This window comes from Vanellus vanellus, assembly GCF_965231255.1.
Source record: "Vanellus vanellus genome assembly, chromosome: 9".
In the NCBI taxonomy this organism is placed as follows: domain Eukaryota; kingdom Metazoa; phylum Chordata; class Aves; order Charadriiformes; family Charadriidae; genus Vanellus; species Vanellus vanellus.
Window position 1 is genome coordinate 6,045,730 of NC_138914.1, and position 20,346 is coordinate 6,066,075.

At 45.8% G+C, this 20,346-nt stretch overlaps 1 protein-coding gene across 1 annotated transcript in view; it reads right to left on the reverse strand.

Moving 5' to 3' along the window:
- FOXP1 (forkhead box P1) overlaps nucleotides 1–20,346 on the reverse strand; it is a 399,883-nt gene that overhangs the window by 172,069 nt on the left and 207,468 nt on the right. The window contains exon 4 of the mRNA XM_082487999.1: nucleotides 1,759–1,940. Within this exon, the coding sequence (XP_082344125.1) occupies nucleotides 1,759–1,929 (171 nt within the window). The 5' untranslated portion in view covers nucleotides 1,930–1,940. The remainder of the gene's footprint in view (nucleotides 1–1,758; nucleotides 1,941–20,346) is intronic.

Below are 20,346 nucleotides of genomic sequence, written 5' to 3' on the forward strand. Positions count from 1 at the left end.
CCTGGCAGTCCTGCCCCCAGCCCCGCGCCCCGGGGGGCTGGCAGCACTCCTAGCTGTGCCGGGCACGGGTTTGGGGGGGGATGGAGGTCCCACGTAGGAATAACTTGGTGCCACTCCTTAATTGACCGAACGGGCGGCTGTTGAATGACACAACCCAGTACAGGGGAGATTACGACGTTATCTAAGGCGGCAGGAGCCCTCCGGATGGCTATGGAGAAGCCTTGGCACAAGGTGCCGGCAGCCAAGGTTAGTAACTGGAGGTGGTCGGAGCGGAGGAGCAGAGGTCTGAGCGACTCTGGTCTACCGCGTGCACGCGCGTGTGCGTGTTTGCGCGACACCCCCCCTCCACCTCCCCGTTTCCCTCTGCACAAAGCAGTGTTGGAAAATTCCATAGCGCTCCTATGGAAAACACAGCGTAATTAACTCATTTCGATATGAAGCCTTTTTAAGACGAGACCTTTGTGTTGAACATATTTTACTGTTCCACTCCTCTTCTACTGTCCTATATTAATCAAAGCTGTAACCCCTGTTGTCTTTGCACTACGAATCAGAATGTGCCCCTGGCGAAGAATGAGGGAAAAGTCAACAGGAATTAAGTTTCAGTGCAACTGTTTACTCAACTGTGGCCTGCAGTTATTGAAATTTTATCCGTGGTTTTGTGTGACTACTGCAGTAATGAATTCAGCATGGCTGTGATTTTCTCACTGATGGTATTCTCACTTCAAGTGAAAACCTGTAGGACGAAAATGATTGAAACAACCAAAGTCTATGCATTTAGTATCATCCATTTTTCTGACTTGTTTAATTATGGCAGCTTTCTGTCTTAGGTTGGCAAACGGGGTTCCCTGCTCCTCTGCAAGCCTCCGCTTCGCTTTGGTTTTGAGGGCAGGTTTTTTCTTCTCCACAACAACCTGCTAAAAAGATCTCTGTACACTTAGGGGAGTCTTAACCAGCTGCCAATCGCTTATTTAAAAGGTTTTAGGAATGCTTATTGCATTAGAGAAAGTGCAGGTTAGGCGTAAGCGTATTCACCACGGCTCTGCTGCAGCCTTTGTTCCCAAACACGGTAATGACACATGCCCGGCACTTTGGTGTAAAATTTCCTCAGAGGGTTTCAAAATTTTATCAGGGAAAAGGAAAAGACGAAACGTATTACGCGGATAATTTTCCCTGGTGAACTCGGTCACTTCCCAGAAAATACACTAATTAAAATACAAAGGCAAAACGCACAATTTGGTTCCGATCCTTCTGAATCGAGGAGTACTGACACGGGATGTATTTATTTATTTATTCTGACGTTTTGCCGCAGCAGATACCTCCGCGGCCTTTCTCGCTAATAGAAAACATTCTGTTGATAGAGGTTGCTAGGTTATATTAAAATGTGTTGCAAAAACAAAACTTAACGTTAGTGTATTTTCCACCCAGTGACATATTTTGGAAACCGGTTATTTGTATACAGCGGTTCACCCAAGTTCTGCCACCAGACTCAACGCATTCAGGCAAGGGAAGCAAGCCCTGATCTTTGGGTACTTCCAGGGAACGATTTAAAAAAAAAAAAAAAGCCCCGGAAGAAAAGTCCGACGTTTCCCTTTAGATTAACGACTGCAATCCCCGATGGACAAAAAAATGTACAGAATATCGTAGGCAAGTCCTAAAAGCATCCTCTGACTGGCAAATACAAAGGCTTTGGGAGGGGGGCGGGTTAAATGCTTCACGCTTTTTCTGTAAGTAGGAAACTTGTAATACGTCTTACAATACCTGCTGTTGCTGAAGATGTGCTAAATCTGCAGCCCCAATTTCAACTGAAGGTGTCTCGCCGTTTGATCTCACTTCCCGCAGGCTGCACTCTAGTAAGTGGTTGCCACTGCTCGCTCCATTCTGAATGGCTGAACCGTTACTTTTTGTCTCAGTCCCAGATTCTTGCATCATGACTCAAAAACCTGAAATAATTTAGGGGAGGGGAGGGGGGGGAAAAAAAAAGCAGCTGTTAAAACAGTTGCTGTATATAAGGAGACATGCCCTGTTTTAAATCCTGCCAAAACTGTAAACATTTGTCATTTCCCTTCATACGATTTATCTTTCATTAATGGTTCATGCTACTAGTTTATGTTTATTTATCTGTTGGTACGGCTATAATTTTAGTAAGTTAGTTCTGTTCTAAATATAGCATTATTTGCTCAACATCTTTTTTCCCTTAGAGAAAAAAAAATATTTTTGAACGAACACACAGAATCCATAATTAAATTTCTCCAGTTACATCTGGATGCTTTCCTTTGAAATGGATGAGTCATTCTTTGCAACAGATGATGGACAACATCAAAAACTTGATATACGGTATGTAGGGGCAGTTAGGTGAAGCAGAGCATTCCCTTTTTCAGTTTCCATTCCCACCATGAGATTGCCAAATTAGCACCTTTTATTACTCTGAAGCGTTTAGGCTGAGTCTGGGATGTGCTGGACGCCGTCGGTTTTTGTTTGGGGCAAACTGTTCCGACTGCTCAATAAATTAGTCTTTTGGAGAAGTTTCTGGGCTACGGATTTGGTCTGACTTTGGATGCGCTACGGCATTACGGTGAAGAGCCTCCTGCGTTATTTGGCTGAACACCATCTCAGTAGCCACAGCTACCCACAGCCAGCCCGCATGGCGCTCGACTCGTGGTGGATGTCCACCCCTGAGTGTGGGTCGTGGGACCCACGACAAGGCTGAGGACGAGGACAAGGATGAGGACGAGTGCCCACTTGCTTACCCCAGAGCTCCTGGGATTCACACAGGACTGGGAACCAACGGGCAGCGCTTGTGCACAACCAGACCCTCCCAAACAAAGCACGTATGTCAGTTTTCAGCAGCAAACCACTACCTTTGAGATCTTTTGATGAGTTGTTTTATAGGCATTTCTACCTGCTAGGCCCCAAGTGATGGGATTTAAATGTTATTAAGCCACTCTGCTTCCGCCAGCCCATCCCTTCCCTCCCTTCGTGCTCCTCCTCTCGCCATTCCCCAGGGAAACACGGGGTAGAGCGCGCCAAGCCGCGGGCTCCGAGCGCATTGCCTACTCCACGCTAACTCACCACCTGCACACGTCAGCCAAATACCTCCGTGCAGGGCAGCTTGTCTTGAAAATAGGGTGCTTTATGGTTAAGGAAGAACCTGTTTGAATTCAGTAACTACCCCGAATCCAAAGGAAGAAGAAAAATTCTCCCCCTTCCAACACAGAAGGGAAAATACTAATGAGAAAGAGCGAGAGAGAGCAATGCATTTCAACAGAAAAGTACCAGGGGAAAACCCTTTCCCTGGGAACTCCACACGTGCATAATTCGCAGCCCTTGGCCACCAAAGCGTCCCGGGTGTCTGCTGGCCCTCCATGACATTCAGCATCAGACCCCACGCGTGGAGATACGCTCCAGCCCAACGCACCGATACCAGACCTCTCATTCATTTGGTAGCTTCAGATGTTCATAATGATGATCCACACAGCTGAGAATCAAAATGTCATAACTGAGAAGCTGCCGGCTAACGAGGGCTTTATCACCGCCACGTTCCGGCGTTAGCACTCCTCGCTGATTCACGTCCCGGGCGGGTGAACCACTCATTAGCCGGACGCCGCTCCAATCGTGACGGGATCTATTCAGGCTGAGGGCTGACCAAGCACATGCACGGTGCTAGGACAGATTCAAACGTTCTGATTACATTTAAATAAATTTCAGCTGGTCTATGGAAACTTCTTTCAGTCTGTTTTCTGAGATCTTCGAATTGTGCAAGGGGACAAAAGGGCTTCAGGGCTCATTATAAAGCTCCTGTCAACTCCTTTCTAAGAGCTCCAGAGATCTAAACTAACCTACCGCTTTCCCAATGCCACTCGCAAACGCTTGTGGGTTTTAACATGATCTGGTTTCTAACACAGACTGATCGTGGGGTGCCTTTAATTTTCGGCACTATAAGGAGAGCCCATAAGCATGGTAAGGTCTAAATTAAGTGTTTACACCTACCACGCAAGGATGGATTACACACCGGGCAGCGACTGCACGGCACAGGTTGCTTCGCAAGAAGAGACAGGAGTGAGATTCTCCAGTCAGCTCACAAGTTCCTCAAAGGTGTACCATGCAATTTTTATATGCTACACCACTAAAAAGGACACACCTCTTTTAACCAGAGATAAATAAAAAAGAAAGAACTGATCTATGTAATTGTTTTCTGCTTCCATCCAAATTGAGGGTCAAGCCTCAAGTGGAGAAAATAGAGCATTACACTAATTTACCTCAGGAGAAGATCTGGACAAGGATGACCACCACATAAGATTGATTTAGCAGGCTAAACCCAGAGACTCATGCCTTTGTTGTGACGCTCGATGGCAAAGGGTGGATGGCACGTCACCACTACATAGACCACACCCAACGAAGGAAGGACATACTAAAGAACTGGTGGAAGTTGCCTCCAGCGGGTGCCACAGTGAAAAGAGACGCTAAAACCAATGTGCGCGAGTACTGAAGAAGTACGTTTCATTCTCCAACACTTCTGATGCCACAAATTGACTGGACGCGAGAACCTGCATAAACTGCTAAGGAGGGTCAGAGAAAGCACCGACCAAAGCTCTGAGATGCCTCTGACAGCAGCAAGAAGAACGTGCACCACCGAGGAGCAGATCTATCACTGCCTGATCACAATTTGTTGGCTTGCCCTTCTGAGCGAAATATCTCCAGGACGCGGAAAATAACTCACAACCAAACTGGTCAAGAAATTATTTATTGTCTCTAGGATTGCAAAATGCTCCTGGAAAGAAACAACAGTAGAAATTGCTACAATTTTTCCAACTTATAGGACTGAGAAAAAGATGGATTATTTATAGTATTTGGTCAGAAAAAGATCACAGTTCTTGAGAACCTTCTCTATGACAAATTTCATGCTCCATTTCACCTTTCAAAGTACCCCAGCCTGTTACCACCTGAGCTGCACAGGGCTGGCGCCGGCCCCTCCACTGCCTGTGCCCACCCCACGTAACGTACCCGGCAGAATCGGCAGCAGCTACCAAGGCGATGGAGCTGGAAACGGAGTTTGCAAAGAGAACGTCAAAAGAGTAAAAAGAAAATTGTGATGTTTGGGCTTTCAAAAAAGCATTTTAAAAGCAGAAGCGAACATCTTTTGAGCAAATTTTGCTTTAAAAACACCCATTCACGGGCAGTCAACTTCAATATACCTTCAACTGGACACCAATACAAAACAAATCCACTTTGCTAAAATACCTCCAAGAGAAAACAGGATTTTCAAGGGAGAAAAGATAAAACTGTTTATTTCCTCCCTGTAGTCAAATGTGAGGTGACATAAATAATCACAGTCTGGTTTGATCATTAAGCGTCATGTCATGAAAATCAACCTGCGAGAGCTTTCTGCAAGAATGATTATTATTTGTCTTTTTGAGCACACCTAAATGAGCCGAGGTGAGAGTACACTGAGGATGGCTGAGATAATTGTCTCTCCTCAGCACAGAGGAGCGGGCCTTACAGACGCCTATTAGTGAAGTCTGTCATTCAAAATGGTGAAAGAAAAAAGCAAAGCAAGGTTGACTTTATGCAAAATGATTAGGTTCTGTGGGAACTGAACTGAAGCTTCAGGTCTAGTACCACAAACCGTGACTCTGGTCTGAATACAACCCCAAGTAACCAAAATAGTGCTGAAGAAGCTGTTATGCGTAATGATTTATTATAGGAAACAGAGTACTCCACAAAAGCTTCCACGACATACAAGATACCATGTTCTGACTTAAATTTGACAGCAAAAGAACATGTCCATCTCATGCATTCTGAAAATCAGAATGACTCTCATATCAATTCTGCAAAGGAAAAATATATTTTTACGGGTGGGTTCTTACCAGTAGAAATATCTTCTTTCTTTAATAAAAATTCTATGATAATTCATGTTAGGCGGGACAGAGAATGACTCTTAAGATTATTAAGGGTGACACAAGATGTTTTTCCCCTATGAAGGGACCAAAGCTAAGCTGTAGTATGAACAACAACTGGTAAAATTTTATCCTGAAATCAAGGAGCACATAATAGAAAAACTGTTCTCATAGGACTTAACGTCAGCCTGGTTTAAAAATCTCACAACGGTGATCGGTCTCTCAAGATTCCCATCTCAACCTGCACAAAACCTTTTCTGGCTTTGATGCACAGTCAAAGAGAAAGCCAAAGCCATACAGTTTGGCCCATCTCCTTGGTGAATATGTTACGTTCAAGGCAATGGAGTAAAATTTCAGTGGAGTGGAATCAAAGCAAGGAACTCTGTCAATAGAAGGACAACAGCTAATCATCTTCCAGATGACTTGCACAGAAGTAGGGGAGAGCTGATTTCTTAAGGGCATGGTCAAAACTGAAAAAACAGAAGTCGGATGTGAACTTTGGCTGAATCAAAATGATCTTTCTGAGGACTCCAACATCGGTGTTTTGAAGTAAAAAGACAGAACCTGAAGGAATCCTAATTTTGATAATGTGCTGGGCTAATCCATTCAAAAAAAAAAAAAAAAAAAAAAAAAAAAGCCGTAACATCACAAAGACCAGATGCTGCAGAGATACACGTCTCGGCTCCACTGGACTATTTAGACGAGCAAGGTTAAGCATGGAGATTAGTAGGCAGGAGGTGGGCACTCAAGTGTGCAATTTCTGCAATTCTTCTAGTAGTATAGTTTCTAAAGACTAAGCAGCATTGTTTAATGTCAGCATGAGGGAGGATTTACTGACTGAAGCACCCGTCAGAATAAGGACCTACTGCAAGTCTGAAAGACTACGGGACTGATATTCAGATGTATTTAGATGCCTCACCATACACAGAGGCATCTGGCGAGACATTTTTAAGACTCCTGAATAAGCACCAATCTACATCTCTGAGCACCTCATCACCTTCAAAAAACTATCCCTGGGGTCTTCTGGGCCTTAAAATCTGTGTTTTAATATGCTTCCAGACTCAGCCTGGACTACACGTTCAGAATGTAGCCTGCGTGTTTCAAAGTTATTTCAAAGCTGATGATTTTATTTCAGCTATTAGTACTCGGAGATGTTTACAAATATATACATATATGCACATAAAGATGATTCAACATTTCTATCCCCTGGGAACAGCGCTAGAGCAAAAATATTGTCATAATGCATCCCTTCTTTGTCACATTTGTGAAAGATTTTAAGCTAACAAAAAGTTCCGTCTTTATTCCAGGGCAGTTAATTAAGGTTGACCAAGTCAGGCAGAAGTAAATTAACTTAGCTGATCAATTATTTATATGAAGCAGAATAAATGCCCTTAAAGAACTTGGCCTAGCCATGAAAGGACATGTAAATTAAACACAACACAGATTTAGAGAATATATTTCTACTTTTATAGACAGAAGAGATGATGGTAAAATCAGTTTTAAGTAAGTGATCAAATGACAAGATCTAGTCCTAAATTCTCCAGCAGGCATACCATCCATACAGGCACGGTTTATAAGTAAACATTTTACCTATTTGTTGCAAGCAGTTCCCCAAAGCAAACTCAGGACTAACTTTAGAGCACTTCTCTGGATAATTTAAAAAAACAAAACAAAACAACACAACAAAACCCAAACGGCGTTTGGAAGCCTTTCATGACAACGCAACACTGCAGCAAAGGCAGGATTTTACCTCTTGAAAACAAAACGCAGTCCAGAACGCGACCGGCAAGGCAATACACAAAGCCTGAGCAAAGCTGCCTCTTACCCGCAAGCACAGGTACAAAAGCAATGCAGAAGCAGCCTGGCGCTGCCCGTTATCAGTAACGAGGACCACCACGGCTTTCCCAGGAGACCACTTCCCAACTCACAGGTGGTCCCTTTTAGTCCTGGTATCTTTGGAGCAAGTGCCCTGCAGGGAGAAGCGCCCCGGGCTCCACATCCCACCATCACTTCTGAATTTTTCCAGGAACGCGCTCTGACGGTCTCCAGCCGTCGCTGGAACACCCATCTCCTCCAGGTGACACCCCGTCCCTAGGTCGGTGGGGCGGCCAGCAGCACCGTCCCGCCATCCATGAGTTCAGTAAAAGAAAAAGGATTCGCTACTGGAAATTAAAAGCCTTGTGTAAGGTAAGGCTTTGATCTACCGTGGGGGAAGGCGTACAGATGTTCAGCTGCTCATTTACTAAATTACACCATGTCACAATTAACTGTGAATCAGCCAGCTTCACATGAGCAGCTCGAGGGCTGCCGCCACGCTAAGTACAGAAATAACGCTGGGGAGGGGAGGCCGAACTAGCCAGGTGGACCAGACGACTTCTCTCTGCCTGCGCTTGTGGTTAGCACGACGATGAGAAAGAGCCACCCCAACATATGGCACGACTTAACTAAATCGCATCACGCTGAACTCACCAGCCTTTCTCAACTTACAAACCCCTCAGCTCTCGTCATTGCAGATGGGTGAATACCCGTCATGCCTTTGGAGTTTTCAGTAGCCGTCATTTATCCTGCTGACAGGGTGTATTTTAGGTATAATTATGTACTAACTAACTATAGATCAACTGTCAGTACATTAGGGTACTTTTTGGATAAAACTTCATGCTTACCCCTTTGAAGGCCACTCGCCCACACAGTACTGGTGGTTGCGGAGTTGTGCAGGAGTATGAGAAAGGAGAAGGGGATTCAAAGAGCAATTAAGGATGATCTTTAAGAATCAACCGAAATAGTACGGCACGGAGCGAGTCAGGCTCCGCTGTCCTGAAAAGCGATGCTGAGTCACGTCTGCCAGCGGTGGTTGGAGGAGGAGAGGCAAAGCTGGAGCAAGGCAAGGCAGGAACGCGCACCGTACGCGCGGAAAAAGGAAACAAAGAGACAGCGATGAGGTGAAATCCTTTGATATTTCCTCAGCTTAAAGAGGTAATTCAACGCATTAAAATGGATCCTTGAAATTTCAAAGGATGAAACTCGCACAACAAAGATTGTCGAGAGCGCTATTTTCTAGGATTAGAACAAAAACGTATTGGGATTTGCTATATGATCTTACATCGCTGAGCAAGACTGTATACTTGCTGTTATGCAAGCACCATCTTCCAATAGCGAATTTTCATAATTATAACAGAAAGGCGTAAATTTTCTAATGCATGGCAGTTCAAAAAGTAATCAAGAGAATGAGCCTGAGGGCTATTTTAATGTATGCAAAGCTAGTGACCCACAGTAAATGGGAGGTAGGCTTCAATGAATGCAAAGTAATGCACACATACTAAAGACCTGGTCTGATGAGGGACGGCTAAAATTAACACCCAATTAATTTCCGAATTGACAAACAAATGAAACCCATAAATCTACTTTCTCATTAATTTTCTTGTGGTATAATTTAAAGCAGTAATATGAGGGCAAAAACTGAGCATTATCCATCATAAATATCAAAAAAGATAGCACTGTAACACCATAAATTATGCATATTACCTGTTGTTAAAAATGATTAATGTATTATCAACTTTATCGTGCACTGTATATGTCTAGACGTATCTAAAATCTGAAATTTCATTTACTGCTTAGGAAATAAAGGGTCCAGAAGAAGCGGGACTATCTGCGGCGCATCCTCGGCTTTGCCTCCTGACGCAGGCGCAGCCCCGGTGCTCTCCTCTCGGTCGGACTCATCCCAAGCCTTGGGTCGGCGGAGGTTGAGCGCATCGCAGAGGTGATGTGCCGAGCCTCCCCGGGGAAAGGAAACAAATCACACTGCTCTCGGAGCATCCCCGTGTGCCGACCCACGGCCCTGGCACCCAGCTCACACGGGGCTGCTCCCCTTCCCTGCCCTCCCGACGCTGGGGAAGAGCGACGTGGTGATGCTGAGCCGTGGGGAAGGGAGGAAGGTAAAAAAGGACCAAGGAGGAGGAAAACACGAAGCCGTAACCAAATTCGGTGAGTGAAAAGCCGGTGCTTTCCAAAAGCGCTTGAGCACATCACCTTGGCCAACGGGAGGACGACGCGGGTTGCCTTACCTCCTCCCCAGGAGTCACTCCAGTGAGAAGCTGAACTTCCACCAGCCTGAACCTCTACCGGGGTTTCTGTCCACTTGCCACCCTCCAGTCTCCTGAGTAGCAGCTTCACCTACTCCTCCTCGCCAGGCTGCCACAACTTTTTATTTATTTAACTGTATACAACACCACAGCCTCTTTCACTGTTTGCGTGCGTGGCTGGCACTGTCTGGGTTACTTCTTTCCAGCAGCAGCGTGTAGCGTTAGGGCCACGGGAACCTGAAATCATCTGGAGGCAGCTCAGCGAAGGGCTGACTGATGCTCCGCAGGAGCTGAAATTTAAGACAGCTGTGGCGAAGAGAAGGAAGGAGAGTCAGAAGCCTAATCCCATTTGTGCCACACTGACTTATTGTGAAATCGTGGTCAAACAACTTAAACTTCTTAGAGAATCAGTCACTGCAGTTACCCCTAAGGAAATCTCTTCTGCTGAGGGTGTTGCTGACCACAAACAGTAAGAACAGAGAAGCAGCAAATCCAAGGAAAATTAATTGAAGCAGACATTAAAAGCTTGCCATTTGCCCTTCTCAGAAGAGCTGGAGCTGGTCCCCATGAATAGCTAGTGCACCAAAACATAGCAAGCTGTGAAGGTAACGGGTCTCGCTCCTCTCATCGAGGTAAGACCCAAAGTGTTAGGCAAAGATGACGGACAACTCGACTTTCCCCGAGAGAGCCTTTTGCACCGTCCCTTCATTTTAAACATCCGCACAGGAGGTACTCCCAGTCTCCCCTTGGATAAACGCGCCCCCTTTGCAAAGGCAGCTCTACCGCAATCTATGGCTCTCAGTTTGACAGCTATTAAAATCCATATTCAGTACGAAGCTCGTGCCATAGCTGCATAAAAGCTCTAGAGCTGGGCCGCTTCCAAGCGACTGGCAAATATGATGCAATCATTTACATACCATCATCGGCAGAGTGAGGTTCCTTCCTCTCTCTTGGGGAGAGCTGTCTTTCAGCCGCCAGCTTGACAGAAATCATCTTTACCATCACCGGGACCATCGTTTATTTGGAAGGAAAGGAACGGCGGGCGGCAAAAAAAAACCCCAAACCAAACAAGAACCCATACTTCATCGTACCGTACGACTCCGCGACAGCTACCGTACGGACACGAGCACCATCCGCACCAGAGGAAAAACCCCTCCAGAAGGCAGGGCGCCTAACGGCAGCGCGGCGCGGCACAGAGCGGCTGCAGAGCCGCCCCGGTGCCAGCGTCCCTCGGGAGGTACCCACCTGCACAGCCCGGCCCGGGCGCAGCAGCGTGCGGGGCTGCCCGCCGTTTCGGGTGAAACAGGAACAGAAACTGCCGAGCCGTTCTCACAGCCCGGGACTTATTTGTTTGTACGCACGCTGCTCTGAGCTTGCAACATAAACCCTCGCAGTCTATCTCCCAGAAAAACAGCAGACTATTCCACCAAGTGGAAGGCCAAAGTTGCATTTAGTAAATACGGTTAGTTTACGCCAGGCAGCAGCAGCAGGGCTACAGTAAGATGATATCAAACCTCGCAAGAGCAAGTGCTGGCTCTAGATGAATTAAGACTCCCACCCTCCGTGCCTATCTCCATTAAAGCGTTTCTAAAGTCCCTACCAGCCTCCAGAAGTCAAAAACCACCTCAAAGCCAGGTGCAACTTTGCAACGCTTCTGCACGATACAATTTTCACTTCGCTATTTTCACTTAGTTTAACGCAGCGAAGGTCCGATTCACGGCAGCAACACAAGTCGATTAACCACCAGCTCGTGCACTTACGCACTTCAGGCACCTCCTGCTTCCCCTCCAGCCACGACACCGCTCTAAGTAGCCAAAACGAACGATGTCTTTGGACCACTGGTTCGAGCCAGCGAATACAATAGCTCACATTTTTTGGTGCCTATTTTGTTGCTTGCCTTGCAAAGCTTCTTATAAATGTACATTCAAGATATTTTAACACATTAATTCACATATAAAGGAACAGACACCACCTTCGCACAAAAAAACGTTGACGTTTCTTTCTCAAGGTCACTCTAAGAGGGTTTACTCCCTTTGTGTGCGAAGCCCGAGCAATTTACTGTTAGCGCTAACAGGTCCTGCCTGGCATTGGAAATCCAAGCCCCATTCAGAAACAACAACAAACAATAATTCTGAAAAACAAAGATGGTGCGAGTGAATCTTTCTTGCTCATTTGCAAAACAACCCAAAAGCAAAAACCGCCGGGATGGCGCTCTCTAATTAGCACTCGCAGAAACCAAAGAGCAAACAGCCAGCGTACAGAAATTAGCAGATGTAAACGCAGTATTCCAGTGGCAAAAAGAAGAAAAGCAGCTCTGTCATCTCACTCGCAGGAGGAGGAGCGACAGAGCGCGTTTTTAAATTTGGTATTTTCTCTCCATTCGAACGGCTCTGCTTCTAAAACAGATTTTCCTCCGATCTCCTCAGCAGTAAAAGTGAAAGCTTTGCCTTGTCAAACTCCGTCGAGGGCACATGCATCGATTAAAACCCGACGTGAGAGAAGAGGGAAACCAAAAAGCTCCCGACCAAACACTGACGCAGAACGCAAGGCCGTCCTTTCGGGGCGATTACCTGGTTCATAGCCCTATATCTTTGTCCTAGACCTTCTAACTCCTTGTTTGCTCCGTGCAGGATTTTCTAGCCATCAGCCGTCTACTGCTGCGCTAGTCGTCTCGCAGGAGTGCTCTCTCCCTTCTGAAAAAAGCAAACAACTGGATAGATATCATTACACTAAGGAAATCTCTCGGAAAAACCAAACAACTTGCTAATCTTTCTAGCCCCTTCACCCAAGTTAAAGATAAGCAAAGCAAACCGAAGTGAGTTTCAGCCACATTCCAGGGACAAGCTCCCCTTTTTCTCCTTTATCAAAATCCCAGCATTTAAAGGTTTTTTTTCCAGACCTTGCAGGATAAACTGCTGCTCACACCCGCAAACAAAGCAATATTTGTTTAATAACTGATTGCTGCCATGGGTACAGTAAACAAGGGGCCCAGCATTTGTGTTTATGAACAAACACATCATCTTGCAAGAGCAATTTAACATTAACCAGGTGGAATAATCAACAGATTTCATAGGTGACACTCGGGGCAGGACTAATGTAAACAGAGCAGGGAGGAGAAAGGGGCCACTCTGAGGGAATCAAGGTTGAGGCAAATGCATTACAGAGTAAACAGCTGGGAAGAACTCAAGACAAACAAATAGTCATTCTTCTGACATTTCGGGAAGCAGAAAGGTTGTACGTTACATACATCAGCTGCTGACCACCATGAAATCAAACCAGTTGGGGACCAGGCCTTCTTGTTTACACAGTGCCATGTTTGCTTATAAACAACAATTTGCTGTTACCAACCTCGCATTACTCATTGCATAAACGAGCAGATCAAGTGAAATCCTGTTAACTCTTCTGTGGACCGAGGGTTTTTTTCCTCCCCTTCAACAACAACAAACAAAAAGCCTTTGCAGCCTTGCTGGGCAACCTCAAGACAACAGGCAGCGGGGGAAAACCCCGAGCCGGGCATCTGTTCCCAGCAAGGGTAAAGAAAGGAGTTGAGAACGCTTGAAAGTGTTTTACAAGACAAGATTTACCGGCCAAACCGCTGATGTGAAAGGTCTCATGACATTTTATTTTTTTTCTTTAAAAAATCAGCAACTGCAAAAGGCGGGATGCAAACTTTTCATTTCTCCCCCCAAACAAACAAGCACAATGACGGCTTTCAACACAATCTGCCCGGCATGACCACGTACACGTGTGATTTTATGCACATACATCCATGCCTACGCCAGCTCCCTGCCCCGTAGCCCTTTGTACGTGGTGCCACGCAAGGCGCGGTTCAGCCCTCCTCCCCCTTCTTCCTCTCTCCCATCCTCGACCCTCGTGCTTCTGCCTCCCACCACCATTCTCCAACCTCTTCACATCTCCCCAGCTCCTTTTCGTTAACCCAAGCAGGGCCGGAAGCCCCTCTGAGATCTTCTCACAAGCGAAACCTCTAGACACCACCTGCTCCCCATCCCATGTCCACCTCTTGGCCCCGAGGCACTGTGACATTAGTCCTCAAGGTGCTCCAGAGGCCCAAGTCCCTTGTGTTTGCCACCTTCCAGAAAGCCTTTCCTTTTCCATCTCCCATCCCCATAACGCTCAAGAAGTTGCCCATCGCAATGCTCCTCCAGAAAGGTTTCTGTAACTTCTATATCCTGAACATCGATTTCGGGAAAGATCTGAAGTACAGGGAGACAAGACGGATGGTCCTATCGGTAGGGGTTAATCCAGGGCTCTGGGTTGCATTCCTGCCCTGACACAATCCCTGCGTGTGACCTCCGCAAGTCTCTTCATCCCTCTCCTACGTAAAATAAGCCCTTTAAGGCGTTGTACTAGTTGGATGGGGACGGAAGATGTAACTGTGGTCTATGCCACTGGTCCTTTTTTCTCCTAGCTGCGTTGTGGCCCCCACCTGGCTCACCGCTACCTTCTGACGAGCACCAGCACCTCCACCAAACACCGCGTAAAGTCATCCCAGTTTCGAATATCCGAAGCATCCAAGGTCGCAGCTGGCCCTGGCACTAATCTCCCCTCCCTCGCCGTTTCGCATGCAAACTGCACGGCGGCCAGAAGCCTCCCCGCTCATCATCATTTTGTCACAAGTGTGAGAATATTCGGTACTTTTCTTCACAGCACAATCCTGGACATCCACAGCCGGCCAAGAACCTCCGTTTTCTTTTTCAGAAAATACTTAGCCTTTTGTTGTAGTAAAAAAAAAAAAAAAAAGTTTCAAACCCACGAAATCAGTACAACCTACTAATAAGCCAGGTATTTAAATAAAACCCAAATGCAGTATTGTTCAGGCAACCTCGTATTTTTTCAGACACCGGGTTGAGAGCATAATAGCGGGCAGGATGAAAGGTGCGACTCGAGCACGGGGTTGGCGTCCGCACACCAGGAAAACAGAAGTGCTGCCCCATTTCCTGCGCTTCAGCAGAATATTTCTGATGTCTGGGGCTGCCGGGGACTTAACTCTGAATTAATGATTACACACAATACGCTCCTTTCTCCCCTCCCTGCAGGACAGCGAGGGCCAGCCTCACCGAACGACTGTGGGCAGGCGGGCACGGGTCACGGGGGATTTAGATATTTCACAGCGGCTTCAAAAATTTAGACACCGCAACCTGAAGGCTTCTGAAAACATCAAGCTTCACATAAAAGTCCTGATATTTCCCTACTCGAGACAACCGCTCTCACCTCAGCCGCGCTGCCGGTTCCGCGCTCCTTTTCCAGCACGTAAAATCACAGTTTATTCAGTACAAAGTAACTACAGTATGATAAAAACTATAAGCATATCATTCAAATGCTTTATTGGTCAAATAGATGGATGCTTTTATTAGTCCAACCTTTTTTGTAATGGAGTGCCACTGATGACCCAGTGTTAGCCTCATTCCCTGCTATTAATCACACTTCTAAGAGCTCATTTTGCTTTAAAATCTTAAGAAATTGCTATAATTTAAAGACATGGTGTCTACATAATGGGAAATGCTTCACAGATTGTATCATTCCATATAACACAGAATTTTTATGGCAATGCTGACCACGATACCAAGGTATTACAAAACTTGAATAAAATATTTTATGAAGAAAATCTAATGTAAACTTACTTTTGCATTTGTGGTTTGCCACATCCATAATGTTTTAATCACAGCCTTTTGGGAGTTGCAGTTTTCAACTGTATGTGGCTTACATAGATTAACACTACAAAAACACTCCCTGAACAAATATAAACAAAGCAAAACAGAATTAAAAGAAAATTAAATAAAATAAAAGGATGGACCATGAGAGAAAGACTGTTCAAGCTATATTTAAATGATTTAACACGAGGGAATTATCCTTTCATCGACTATATTATCTCTGTTCTGCATAGGGAAAACGGATGATGTTTACTGTGAAAAACTTTTATGACAAAGTGGAAGCATCTTACGAATTTACCTACACCGAGAATTAAATTAATATAATGATGGTCTTAACCCGTATTATTACAATGTATTTTGCAAAGTGTTTTGACAATGTTGACTGCTCCAGGAGGGAAAACACATTTAAGACAATTTCAGCCAAATGCAAAAGCAGAAGCCTTCCATTTTTGAAACGGAAAGTAAAAAGCATCTTTAAACATCTTCTTATGAAAGAAAATGCAGTGCAATTATGTTATATGGCGCACACAAAAGCATCTTCTTTTCCTCAGTTCTCTAACAAGATATTAGTAGCTCCTGGCCGTAGGAATACTATGCGTAAATCACATCATATTCAGAGTGTCTGAATTAATTATAATAGGAGCTGGAGAGAAATGTTAACTTTCCAGGTTGTTGCTAAGGATTAGCCCTTGTTTACAATTCTGTATTTATAGAACAAGAAAAATTTGTCAAATGAAGGGCAAAGAGGAATGCAAGAACACAAATTTAGCTTTGATTTCAAAACAAATCAGATCTTGCAACCATTCCCTGAAAAGAAAACCAGTTTTTAATGCGAAGATGCAAATGAGTCTCAGAATATAAAAATGTTTTATAATTCTTTGCATTCAACACTACTAGATGTTATTTAAAGAATTTATGTTAGCGTTTCTCATCCTCACAGAGCAAGTCCAAGATGCTGCAAACAGCATCTATTTAAAATGGATCGCGTTTCTATGGGGCGCTGGGTAGCTGAGGCGGCTGACGCAGAAGGCAGCACTGGGTTTGGCCCCTGGGCAGCAGATTCGTAGGTTCATGGGCTACTCCAAAGGGGTTCAAGACAGCATGCCAGAAGGAACAAGCCCCTTGCCTTCAACAGGCTTAACGCCGGCTGCATGGAGGTCCGCATCTCCATCCAGAGGGCAAGTCACGAATCTCAAAACCACTGGAAAAGACACGGTGACTCCCCCGAATGGGATGCGAACGAGCCACCTTTTAAGAAGGGCACTCGGGAGCCCAAGAAACGTCCACCGTGCGAAACACGGCATTTCTGGAGAGCGATGCGAGGATGGACGGCTCGAGGCTCACAGTCCACGGGAAGGGTGGCAGTGAGCAGAGCGCCAAAGCGTTGCAGGGACTTGCAGATCTTGGGCACCTTGGCAAAACTGGCCAGGGAAGTTTATACCGCTATCGTCACTATTCGGAGGATAAAGAAAGCACTTCGGCCTCCAGCACTTTCATTTCTTTTCCCAAACAAAGGCACACCCACTACAATTAAGTTGCAAAATCATTAGGGCTCCTTGTTTTCACACATTTAAAGCCGCCTCAGACCTGCAGTCCCTCCCGTGCTCCCATCAGCGTGTGCCTGTGTGTGGAAAACTAAGCGAGGGCTCTTTAGTGGTTTCAGTTTATGGAGAAGCAAATGGAAAAATGCTTTTTTCCCATTAAAACAAACGTAACCACCAACTTCTAAGCAGGGTGACTTGCAAAAATGCTGAGCACCCACAACTGAGAGCATCCAACCCCCCTCAAGAATCAGGCCCATGACACAGTAAGAAAAATGCACTTAGCTAAGCTTTTGTGGAAACATATACCGTCTCCTTGCCTTGCCCTGTCCGAGGGCTATGGCTATCAGATTTCGGCTAGGACAGCACGATGCAGAAGAGAAACCGTACGTGTGCCTGTGAACACTGGTGCGCGAGCTAACACACACACTACGAAAGTACCCAACATACCGGTTTAGCATCAGCTGGAACAGAACAAGCGGTACAGAAGAGGTGCTTCCCTCCCCGGTTTTGTCTTGATGTTTCCTTTCCCAGGAACAGCTCCAGCCTGGGTCCGGAGCAAGGATACCACCCCACCACGTTTCTGTGCTGGAGACACGTACGTACTGCACACATTGCTCAACAGCCAACGTGCTCAACAGTGACACATGGCTCCCAAGCACCCAAAAATACAGTTGGTCCTCACCACACTGGCCCAATAGAGGGGGGAAAGAAAAAAAAAAAAAAAAAAAAGCGTGAATTTTTTCCACCTCAAAATTTCATCCTGTGCCTGAGAAAACTCCCTAAAAAAGCTCCGTCGAAACTGATTTGTTTCTACTCACCAAAAAAAAAAGCCCATATGCCTACTTTTGAGTCAGGATGCAGGAAGCCAAGCGCTTAATCCCTCTTCTGCATTCACCCATGGCTAAAGAGCAATGCCCATCTCTGAGCCACCAGCAGAGCTGGCTGGGAGAGGGAGAGGCGACAGCAGAGAGGAACAACGGGACACCGAGTAAGGCTCTCCAGCTTGCCTCGGCCAACAACAGCGGGCAACCGTGAGCACCCCTGTGGTTGCCCATACCTTTTTCCATGCTTGATGCCAAGGCAGCAGAGAACCTCCCTATAAACAGTGCTGTAGCTCCAGGACCTCTCCAGAACAAGCTGTTTGGCCTTGGACTGGGAGGGTCCATCACCGCCAAGCTCGGCAGAGGTTGCTCCGTGCTTCTGGAAACGGCCTTCCTGGTGCTGAATCCCCAGCAGCACGCGGGGCTGTTTACAACCAGCCATGTGTGTTTAACGTTTAAAATCTGCACTGAAGACAGCATTTGAACATCTCCAGCCGCGCGCAGGTGCACGGTCCCACAGATGCGCTGGCCCCTGAGCACCGCAGAGCCAAGGCATGTGGCTTCCTGCCCCAAGGGCTTGTGAAAGAGAAGGACACACTCTATTTACAGTCTATTCAAGACAAGGCTATTCCATGTCAGGATGTGCCGTAAGAGGGTAATTCGCCCCCTAAACCGTATTGTATGATACCGCAGTCACCGACCGTATGATCTCTTCCTTTGGATTAAAGCTGTTTGCACAAGTCAAAGCAGAACAAGGAGAGTAACAAAACATACCGTGTATTTTGTTCTACACTGCAGCCACATATTTCAACTGCCGCAGCCGACGTCTTAGAATAAACACAGCTTTAGAAGAAAATAGCTCGAATAAAGAGCTTCTGGAAAGTTCCTGCTGATTATGCATGCAAGAATTCTGCTACTGCTTCCTCCCATCATCTGAAAAATAAACCAAACACCCAACTTCCACAACTATCTACAGAAGCGCTATTTTTCTGCAACATGTTACAATACTATCTGAGGTCTGCAAGTTGTAATGAATGCATCTTGTTTTGTAAAATACACAGAGGAGCTCAATTAAATGAACAACTGTAAAGGAAATAGAGCTGATAAAGGAATTAAAGCTCCGTGTGCCAGATCATAACATAACATCTAGGATAACAAAAGCATGTCAAACACACAACCGCCGAAGACTTAAAAAAAATGAAATAGAAAAGTGAAAACCTTAAATATCTTAAGCCTGTAAAATTCAGATGTGCAAAACTTATTTTATAGAATTGAGAGGGGAGCACGGGCAGCAGCGAAGGGATCTCTTGTCGCTGTTGCTTCAACGTTTCTGAAATACACAGAAACAGAACGTTTTGCAGTCAATCACCTGCTCCGCCGCTGATCTGCTCCTTTCTCATCGCCCAACCTGAATTTTTTCCGAAAACCAAGCTAAGCCCGTTCCCTATCCGCCGAGGCATGGCTGAAATTATTTCACAAGTCTGAGTTTGCATCTCGGTCTCTTTTTTTTTTTTTTCTTTTTTTTTTTTTCCCCCTTTCCTTGCCGTGTGCCGGCGCCTCTCGGGCTGCCCACACGCTGGAAGGGAGCCGCCAGCCCCGGTGCCTGCTCAGGCTGTCGGCACACACGACACCGGTGGGAGCACAGATTAGAGCTCCGCCGGAAGGGAGACATTGAGGGTTCTGCAAAAACCTCGCACATCGGCTTTTCTCCTTTCGCAGTTGGCGTGTGAACTTGTAACTCGGAAATTGCAAGTTCCCACCAATTTTTTTGGCAACTGGAACGTAATTTTGAGGAAAACATAGTATGCAGCTTTGGCACATGGAACTACGCGCTAAGGCTTTTCAGACAAAATATGCAAAGGTGATGGTCTCGCAAGCCTTTAAGGGCTTGCTGGATGAAACATGGGTTTGGAAGACAAGAGTACAAAATTCTGACTCCAACAAGCAGTAATAAAAATCCGTGTTCAAACAGCTCCACAGACGCTTACAAAATGGGCATAATATCTGCATATGGAACAGCGAAGGCAATGTGAGGTACCCACGGCTATACACCATACTGCAAACTGGGCATCTAGAGATATCTAAAACGGTCCCTCTCATATACTTTTGACTTAAAAGGCAAGACTATAGGCGCTTTTTGGCAGCCTTGAACATCAGTATACTCGGGGGAGAGGAGGGAGGAAAATACTTTAAATTACAGAGATGCTAATCTCCCACTTCTGATGTGTCCAGCTATTAGTCAAGTTGCTTTGGCAAAACATCTGGCCTGAGCCACGGGCCTGGCGAGCGGCGTGAGAAGCTCTTGGTCGGGCTGCAGCCTCATCGTGTCAACGCAA